Raw genomic sequence first — 10,287 nt, 5'->3', positions numbered from 1 at the left:
AACAAACAAGTTAGCCCTTGTTATCTGTTGGTAGATTGTTCGATGGTAAAGTGTTACCCAATTCATTCCTGGGGAGCCCAATGTTATTTGGGAGAGTATCAACCAGGGCTAGGGAACCTGCAGGCTCGAGTCCACATATAATCCTTTAGGTCCTTTAGTTCAGCCCTTTGCCTGAATCCACAGTTCCCATGTGAGGACCTAGAGAGCCACATGTGGCTTCAAGGCTGCCCCCTCTGATATTAGCCTATGGGAAATAGAACTGAGAAGGTATACTAGTGACAAGTTTTATTTCTCTTTGGTTTGAAACATATTTTTGCGTCTTTTCCAGTTTTGAATTATGTATATCTTTAGTGTCCTTAGCATGGGAAACTGAGAGCTAATTGTGTATCTAGATCGTTCCCTGCTCTTTTCCAGAACTCCTGCTCTGATAATAACTCACATTTCAGTAATATGGTACAGCTCACAAAGCACTCTTCTCATAGCAGTCATGGGAAGTAGGTAGTGACAGTATGATAAATATCATTTTACAGATAAGGAAATTAAGGCCCAAGTTACTTGCCCCAGGTAGGGTGGGAGGTTTGAGATTCCAAAAGAGGTCTCTGGACTCCAAGTCCACTGTGTTTCAGCTGAAGAGAGTCAGATTATTGGTGAGTCTTAAAACCAGGCAGTTCATTGGGTTTTGTTTTTTGTTTTCCTATCTCACAATAGAGGAGGCAGTGTGGCATAGTGGATAGAATTCTGCTACCGCAGGCACTTACTAGCTGTATGACCCAGGACAAGTCACTGAACCTCCCTGACTCTCAGTTTTATCTGTTGTAAAGTGGATTAATAATAGTGCCTACTTCACAGGGTTGCTGCTCTGAGGTTCCAGTGAGACTATGAATGCAGAGTACTCTTCAAACTTTAGTTATAAATGTGAGTTCTTCTTCTTCACAGAACCCCTGCTCTGTCCAGCTCTGTGTTCTGCCCTGGGGGGAAGGGGACATGCAAGGAGGAATATGACACAGAAAATCCCTGCCTTTACTGAGTTCACAGCCAAGTTGGGGGAGGGGAGAGGAGATTCAAGATAAACAGATATGATACTGACAATTCTAGGCCAAACTGTCTGGCTGACATTGAGTGAAGCTGACATTGACATCAGAGCTGGGAGTAATCTCTAGGGTTGAGGAGAATCTAGAAAGGCTTCCTAGTGATGGTGGGATTGAACTGAGTCCTGAGTCAAGATGAGTAAACAAAAGTTAAAGAGGGGACATTCTAGGTTGGAGAGTACAAAAGATAATGTAACCAGAGTCACAAGAATGGTCTACTGAGGAGCTATACTCTAAAAACCACTAAAAGCAGGGGCTTTACACTGAGGAGTTTTGGGAAAAGCATTTTTTAAATAGTTCAAAGATTTTATTCTAACAGCTTGAATTACAATGCTTGTTTGATAAAAGGAAAACTGAAAACAAGTATATAAAACTGTCAATCACTAATTGTGTATCGAAAGCACAAGAGTTTCCACAACACCAAACAAACAAATTTTTCCCTGAGATAAAGTTTAACAGCTCCGGCTTCTTCAGTGTTTTTCAAAATGCAAAAGAAAGAAAAAAGTAAAGTTTTTTTTTTTTTCGGATGGCAAATCTGAGCCCAGTAGTAATAAAGGACATTTCACACATATACAAATGGAGATTGTTCCAAAACAGGGCTGAATACTTCTAGAATGGAATGACTCTCCAAGCTCTCATCTTCAATTTATTTTCTTTCAAAACCTAGACACAATAGAGAAATGCCTGTTGTTTTTGACTGTTTTTGAAATATCTCCAACCAAGCTTTGGGGCTAATGTAGACTGCTTACCGTGGAGAGGTTTCAAACAGAAACATCACACACTTGACCAAAATTAAAAGGCTGGTTTTTTGTTGTCCAAATATGTCAGAAAGCTCTTCTCAATGTTTATAACCAGCCATCCTTGTGTTCTTCCTAAGAGTTATTCAAGAGTGATGGAGAACTAATCACAGCATGACCAGAGCTGCAGAAGGGGAAAAGTCTAGTTATAAACGGTTTATGATTGAAGATCTAATGCTCTGAACCACAGCCTCAAAGCTTTTTTCCCTAATAAGTATCCATGTGAGCACAAATATCAGCACAAATCCTCTGTCATTACTGTCAACCACAGAAATCAGTCCTTGTGCATTCTGGAAGTAATGGTGCCATAGGGGTCGGATCTTGTCCTGGCTGCCTACATCCCACACCATGAAGCTAATGATTTTGTATTCTGCGGTTTCTATGTTGAAGCCTATAGTGTGAATATAGTTACTATTTCACCCAGTTTGTACAAAATAGTTGTTTTTCTTGCAGCATCCAGATCAACCTTTAGAATCTGCATTTCTTTTTGGCCCCCGAACCCTTTAAAGAGGTTAGCAAATATATTCCCCATGGTCCAATTGTGATGTTGAACATTGGCAAAAGAAAGCTCCCTTTCTTCTGAGCCTTGGGCTTCCCGTCTTCTCACTGTGAAAAGCATTTTGGACCAGAATTGGGAAACCTGAGTTTGAATCCTGGTTCTGCTACTGACTTGCTCTGTGACCTTGGGCAAGTCAATTCACTTGTTTGGGTCTCAGTTTCCTTACCTGTAAGTTGAGAGAAGTTGAACTAAAAGATCTGTAAGGGCCTTTTTAAGTCTAACAGATGGGAGAGGGAAGTGGGTGAGGCCAAGTTGAGGACAATTCTCTTTTTTTGACTTTTTTTCCCTGCTTGGGGAGAAGAGATTATCTTCCTGCGTCTGGGGATTTGCTTCTTGATTCCTAGGGCAAGTAAGGGAAAGTGACAGGCCAGCCACAGACCACAGGCCCTAAAATAGATTTGGCTTTCACCACTCACCACACCCAGGCCTGGAAACTTGAGTTTCCAGATGTATCAGAGGCCTGGGCTGGGGCTTTCAAGATGGCAGGGGGTGGGGGCCCCTTCCTTCCAAGGTTTGAGCTTAGACTAACAGTTTGGATGTACCCACTGCTGGCAACACTTCCTGCCTTTGTCAATAAGTTAGCCCTGGAGTTTGGGTTGCATTTTCCACTTTTTTGTTTTTAGAAATAGGAAATAGTCTCAGTCAGAAATAATACCTTGTCTCCACTAGAGGCTTCCCGCTCTCTTAAGGGCCAGCCCATGCCAAGTAGGAATTTAACACTATAGATGCCAACCAGATGGAAAGATGTTAAAGTTCCTTTCTCAGCTGTGTTGAGTGGGGGGGGGAGGTGATAAACAAAAGACACTTTTACCCTCCAATGGATAAGCCCTCAGACAGATTATAAGGGAACTGTTGTCTTTCAGTCCTTGCTCTAACTGTAGCTTGTTGTATGAACTTCAGCAAATTATTTCCCTTCTCTGGGCTTCAGTTTCCTCATATGTAAAATTAAGAGTTTGGACTTGTTCATTCACTTTTTAGTTGTGTCTACTCTCTGTGACCCCACTTGGAGTTTTATTGGAAGAGATACTGGAGTGGTTTAACATTTCCTTCTCCAGCTCATTTTACAGATGAGGAAACTGAGGCAAACAGGGTTAAGTGGCTTTCCCAGGGTCACACAGCTAGTAAGTGTCTGAGGCCAGATTTGAGCTCATGGAGATGAGTCTTCCTGGCTCCAGGCCCAGCACTCTGTGCACTGTACCATCTAGAAGCTAGTTTGGCCTCTAAGTCATCTTCTCCATTCTATTTTATGTCCTAAGTTGCCTTTCAGCACAGGTATATCATGCTCTATCTCCTAAGGCATTTCCAGCTTATAGTTCCGTGAAAACACGGATTTCAGAAGCCAGGGAGAGGGTGACCAACTCCAACAGTTCAGAGCAATAGGTCCTTTCCCCTCTCTGGGCCTCAATGTCCCCACTGTAAAATGAGGGAATTAGACTGGTGATCTTCAAGTTCTATTTTAGCCCTAACATTATGTATTCTGTGTTCTGAGCTCCATTACTGATCAGACACTCTGTGTTCCATGTACTAAAGACATTTCCAAATCTAGAATTTGGGGTATTTTTCATCTTTTCTTTAAAAAGCTTTCATTGATGTGGTTTTTTTTTTAATACCAAAAAGAATTCTTAAAAAAAAAAACAAACAGCTTATAAGAAGCAATAAAGTAAAACCAAACAGCTGTGTCCAAGTGAACACAACATCCTTCACCCATTGCCTACCACATCTCTATGAAGAGGAAAGAAATGTACTTCATTGTTAGGCCTCTGGAAAAAAAGATTGGTCATGGGATCATGGCAACTAATGGGATTTATGATGTATTTCACTCTGCATCGTCATCTATGTCATCGTAGTCATTGTAGATGTTGTTTTCCTGTTCCACTTTCTTTGCTTTGTATTTATTAGTTCTTGCACACCTGTATTCCTTATACTCATCATTTCTTTTTGTGATATTTCAACAGATCTGTGATGTCATGGATGAGGGCGCTCTCTTCAATGACACAGATCACTGTGTGCTCCTCACCAACATCCTCCTGTAAATCCTCCCCTTTATTTACTAGGGGCCTTCCTCTTATTCTTTTGACATTGTGTAGATCCCAGGAGAACACATGGACTCTTCATTGGACTATTCTTTGTTCTTGCCAAATGACTGGCCCATGTCTTTTTCCAGACACATACCTCTTTAATGACATCCTTTGCTACTGTCTCTCTGATATCTTTTCTCCTATGCAATTCTTCTATGGTAATGTGTTACAACCAGCTTAAACCCACCATGAACATCCCCGTTGCCCTTTGGGTGACTTTCAGCTTAAATTCTTCAAAGATTGTGATATTTCATGACTAGCAGCAATATAATAACATTGGAAGAATATTTATATTTTTAAAAGGATGGACTTTTGTTTCAGGGAGAAGTTTGGAGTAGGGAGACGATCATTAAAAGCATTTCTTAATTTCTCAAATTCAGTCCAATGTAGGACACAGGGAAGAGCCCTGACTATGGAATCAGAGGACCTGGGATCAAATTCTACCTCCAATATTCATTAATTGGGTGACTCAAGTGATTCATTTTATATCCTTAGGCCTCAGTTTTCTCTGATGGATTATGAGGGGTTGGGATCAATGGGTTCTAAGGGTTCTTCTAGCTCCAAGATCGTGAGATCAAAACCTCCCTTCTCTTCCTGTTCAGTTCTGGGCCCATCTCGTTGTGTTTTTGCATGTGCTAAAGGACCAAGTCTTTGGGCTGCACATTCAATACCATTTTGGTCTGGGCCATAGGCTTTCTTTGTCCACTTGGTTTTTTCCCATGTAGAAGACACATAACACAACAGTATTCCATTTCTTCCATTTGTTCCACCACTCCCCAATTGATGAACATTGATATTGTTTCCAGTTTTAATGTTTTATATTTTATGTTCTAAGGTCCCTTTCAACTCTGTGTTTTAGGTTCTAAGGGCCTTTGCAGGGGCAATATTTTACTTTTCATTTTCTAAGGTCTCTCTCAGCGCTGACATTCTGTGTCCTGTGTTTTAAAGTACCTTCTAGTGTCATCCTGTGTCATTAATGTTCTATGATTCTCAGAGGTAAATGAAGTGATTCACATTCTGGCCTTGGTTGAATCCCAATTACAGAACCTGTCAGTCTTGCTCCAAAGCACCTCCACTAGTTCCCATTAGTCATCACCAAGTTGCTGTATCCATTGGAGACTGGAAACTTGCGGATGAAGGCAGAGCATGCTTTGTGCCTTTCCTGCCTCTCCACGTCAAGTCTGTCAGTACCCGTACCATCCCCTGGAACAGGAGTCTATGGAGACTCAAACTTGGGCTTTAATACTCTCTTTGTCATTTTGGGATGGGCCAGGGTGTGAAGAACAGGGAGTGGAAAGATGATTGCTGCCTCACCTCCCCTGCTGGGGCAGCTCTCCCTTGGGGTTCATTCTGCTATGGTGTACATTATACATGGTGTGTACCTACCAATCCCCCCTCTTTACTGATGGAAGTTATTGAAGTTCTATCCATCTTTCAAGGCCAACTCAAATTCTGGTTTCTCTAGGAAGTCTTTTTTGACCACTCCCGATTCATATCTTTTTTTTTTTTTTAAACTCTGATCTCCTGGGATTCTTAAGCCAGACATGACAGACCTATGATTTCATTGGCATAGGGAACTCCTAGGGGATGGAACTCCTTCCACCAATACAGGCTGTGGGACCTCTTCAGAGGTGTCTTAGAGAGCTGCCTATAAAACAGAAAGGTTAAATGATTTGCTCAAGGCTACATAGTAATTATAATTGACACAACTGACAGTAGTGGAACTTGAACCTAGTCCTTCTTAGTTTTGAGCCTGGCTCTCTCCACTACTTCATGCTGCTTCTATGACATGACTCACAGACTTATATTATTCACAGACTCAAAGAATGATGAATTAAAAGTAGGTACATGCTGGGTCCAGTTCACAAAGGTTCCCAAGAGCTGATCATTAAATTTTTGGTGTGAACATTATTGGAAATTGGCAAATGCTACTAATCAGGAATTGATTGATTGTTTTGTTGATTGTCTAGACTTAAGAGAGTGATGGAGAAAATGTTAGTGATACAGATTAAAGTTAAAGTTAAAAGTATGTTGTGTGCTTATTTTTTTTCTAGAGAGCCGGTTTACAACCTCCTGGTTGGAGGAGACCCTAGATATCATCAACTCTATCAGCTGGTCTCATGACCTTGGAGGAGTATAGTATAGTATAGTATAGTATAGTATAGTATAGTATAGTATAGTATAGTACAGTAGGATACGGTACAGTACAGTATAGTATAGTATAGTGTAGTATAGTATAGTATAGTATAGTGTAGTATAGTATAGTATAGTATAGTATAGTATAGTATAGCAGGTTCCTTCTGCTTCCAGTCTACTCTCTTCAGTACATCCTTCACACTGATGATACCTGAGCAGTCTTTCTCTTTTTTTTTTTTTTGGAGGGGGGAAGGTAGGACAATTGGGGTTAAGTGACTTGCCCAAGGTCACATGACTAATTAAGTGTCTGAGGCCACATTTGAACTCAAGTCCTCCTGACTCCAGGGCCGATGCTCTGTTCACTGCACCACCTGGCTGCCACATGAGCAGTCTTTCCAATGCACAGCTATGGTTATGCTACTCCTGTGCTCAAAAATCTTCACTGGCTCCCCAGTGCCTATTGAACAGAATATAAACTGACTCTAATATTCAGGGTTCTTCACAATTTGCTTCTAACCTGTCTGTCCAGCATTATTTTGTACTTCTCCCCCTCCCTCACTGTATCCCTTGTTCGCATCCTGCTGGCCTCCATCCTGTTGCAAACAGCACCTCCCATTCTTGGAATAGACTTCTTTCCCCTCATCTATGTCTGTTGAAGTTCCTTCTTTCAAAATTCAAAAACTGTTGGTATGAAACCTTCTCTGCTGCCAGCTCCCTTCCAGGTGAAAAGAATTTCTTTCCTCTCACATTTTTCCTAGCATTTTATTTGGACTTCTCCTTTGCCTTCATCACATTCAACTTCATATCATGCTTATTTGTTTGCATGTCATGCAGAGCCATAACTATGGTAGAGTGACTGTAACTTTGCCCTAGGGCACACCGAATTCAGGGGGCCACTGAAAGCATTTCTAAGTCTTTATCACTGTAAAAACAGCAGAAATAAGTATCTAATTCACAAGAAGAATTCATTAAAATAGGAAGCTACTGTCCTTGTCCCAGCAATCACACACCAGGTGAGCTTCCCTCATCTGCCCACACAGCAGACCGTGTCCCCACCACTACCCATCGAAAGTGGTCTCCTTATTGGTGCCTTGGAGTCATAACCCCTTTCTCTCCACTAAATTTAGGGCACTGTTTTGATTGCTTGCTCTGTTTGCTCTAATGTCTTATCCCCTTCCCCTCCCCAGGATTCTATTAGGATCATAGGATTCAGATCTTAAAGATCTCCTCTAACCTTTTTATTTTGTAGTTGAGGAAACTAAGATCAGGAAAGACAAAGTGACTTGTTTAAGGTTATACAGGTAACAAGTTGTATAGGTGGGATTTGAATACACCACTCCACCATGGTGCCCATTTTAGACTGTAAACAAGAACTATGTCATTTATCATTTTGATGTCTCCAGTACCTTGCTCTGGTAGGCCCTTAACAAATATTTGTGGAGTTGTCTCACTCTGTCCCCTCCCACTGGGTGCTTATTACATTCTGGGTTTTCCAGGAGACCTGGGGAGCCCCCTCTGGATCTAGGCCTCATTCCCTGGCTGGGTCATGCTTCAGAGTTTGGCAAAGATGCAGCTGGATTCCTCTCCAGGATGGAGAAGAAGCATGGGGACATCTTTACTGTAAGTGTGCCTTTGGGAAGGGTGGGAAGAGGTAGGATTGGGGTTTTTTTCTCTGTATCTGGGCCGTCCTGCCTGGCATCCCCAGGACTCCTCACATAGTACTGTTTCCTCTGAAGCATGGTGAGTCACAAGACTTGGGGTGTTGTCAGTCTCTGCCACGGACTCAGAGTGGTAGGGGCTATGTCACTTCTTTGGCCCTCAGTTTACTCATTTGTCAGATGGAAATTGTCCTGGTCCTATCCCTGTCCATGTTGTTGGGCTCTTGTGAAGATGGTGGCTATACAAAGTACATTTTAATGTGCTGCACAAACCTAGGGCATTATTATCATAATTAGCCAAGGACCCAGCAACTGCAAACTAGTTTGGTTCACAAGGGCCTTTTCATTCGGCCACTCTGGATGCGAATTATTCAGTAACTGGAGAGTTCTTAACCAAGGCCTTTCAAGTCAGTATTTTCAGATGGATATCTTATTTCTACCACAGGGCTTTCCTGACCTTTCTTCCATTCTGCTTGCTACCCCTCTTTGCCACAAGAGAAACCTGCCCAAGAAGGAAGTTATAGATCTTTTTTTTTTTTTTCATGAAAGCCAAGAAGGGGAGGGAACAAGGAATCTAGGAGGTTCAGAATCAGGCTGGATTGTAGAAGAGAGTAAGATATTCATCACAGGAGCTATTCAAGTGAAGACTGGATTCTGTAGAGATGATTCTTGCCCCTGGTGGCAATTGAACTAAATGACTTTTCCAAATCCATTTTTTCTGTGAGATGTGTAAGAGGTTACTTCATCCCACTGGTGTTACCAGCAATGCCAAACAGCTGTTCAGAACTCTGCTGTCCTGCTCTTTAGGCTCATATGATCATTGTTTTGGAGCCAGAAGGGACCCTTGAGGTCAAGTTCAACCTTCCCAAGTTTACAGAAGAGGAAACCGAGTCTCAAAAGTGATAAATAACTACTGCCAGTAAGTGCCTGAAGCAGAATTCAAACCAAGGTCTTCCTTATTTGAAGTCCAGTGGGCTATTCACTGATATACCCTGCTTCTCAATGTCTGACACCTCCACACCAGGAATTCCCCACTGACCTTTACTTGACTTCAGGAGGTCATGGCATAAGCCTTTCTTTCATAGAACCGTAGAATGTGAAAGCTGGAAAGGATCTCAAGGGTTCATGTAGTTTCCCCTCCATTTTATTAGTGAGAAAATGAAGGCTAGAGAGGAAGAGTGGGTTACCTAAGGTCTCACCATGAGATCAAGCAATCAACAAGCATTTATTAAATGCCTCCCATAGTATCAGACACTGTTAGGCACTAGGATTACAAAGACCACGAGAAATACGGTGCTTGCATTCTATCAGGAGGAATAACATGTATCAAAATAAATATATACAAAATAAGGGCAATGTAATGTTTTGGAATCAAGAAAAGTCTCCTGTAGAAGGTGGGGCTTGAACTGAGCTTTGGAGGAAACTAGGATTCTAAGACACGACAGTGAGGAAGGAGTGCATTTCAGGCATGGGGGACACAGCCAGTGCAAAGGTCCTGAGGTGGGAGAGGGGGTGCTGGTTGTTAAGAGCATCAGGAAGGCTAGCATGGCTGGAGCATAGAATGCATGAAGAGAGTAATGTATAATAAGGCTACAGGCAGCTAGGTGGCGCCATATTGCACAGAGTGCTGGGCCTGGAGTCAGGAAGACTCATCTTCCTGAGCTCAAATCTGGCCTCAGACACTACCTGTGTGACCCTGGGCAAGTCACTTAACCCCGTTTGCCTCAGTTTCCTCATCTGTAAAATAAGATAGAGAAGGAAATGATAAGCCATTCCAGTATCTCTGCCAAGAAAACCTCAAATGGGTATAGAATTCCATCTTTCCCTACAAGAAAGTTGGTGGGGGGGAGAGGAATAGGGGAGGATATAAGAGAGAACGTTGCGGGGAGGGGTATTCAGTAGGCTTACTATCTTGGGGTGGGGGGTAGGGGAGAGACAGGGAGAAAATTTGTAACTCAAAATCTTGTGGAA

At 42.2% G+C, this 10,287-nt stretch overlaps 2 protein-coding genes across 2 annotated transcripts in view; both read left to right on the top strand.

Moving 5' to 3' along the window:
• Positions 1–10,287, top strand: part of ZNFX1 (zinc finger NFX1-type containing 1) — a 474,364-nt gene that overhangs the window by 135,381 nt on the left and 328,696 nt on the right. The gene's annotated exons all lie outside the window — the stretch shown is intronic.
• Positions 1–10,287, top strand: part of PTGIS (prostaglandin I2 synthase) — a 54,796-nt gene that overhangs the window by 1,571 nt on the left and 42,938 nt on the right. Inside the window, exon 2 of the mRNA XM_069072384.1 lies at positions 8,155–8,278. Coding sequence (XP_068928485.1) covers positions 8,155–8,278 — 124 coding nt within the window. The remainder of the gene's footprint in view (positions 1–8,154; positions 8,279–10,287) is intronic.

Source organism: Petaurus breviceps, unplaced genomic scaffold (assembly GCF_028583685.1).
Source record: "Petaurus breviceps papuanus isolate PSGF00001 unplaced genomic scaffold, PetGlider_PUasm1.0 90847, whole genome shotgun sequence".
In the NCBI taxonomy this organism is placed as follows: Eukaryota; Metazoa; Chordata; class Mammalia; order Diprotodontia; family Petauridae; genus Petaurus; species Petaurus breviceps.
Note: the sequence above shows the minus strand (reverse complement) of the source record. Positions and strands in the feature narration are given on the sequence as shown.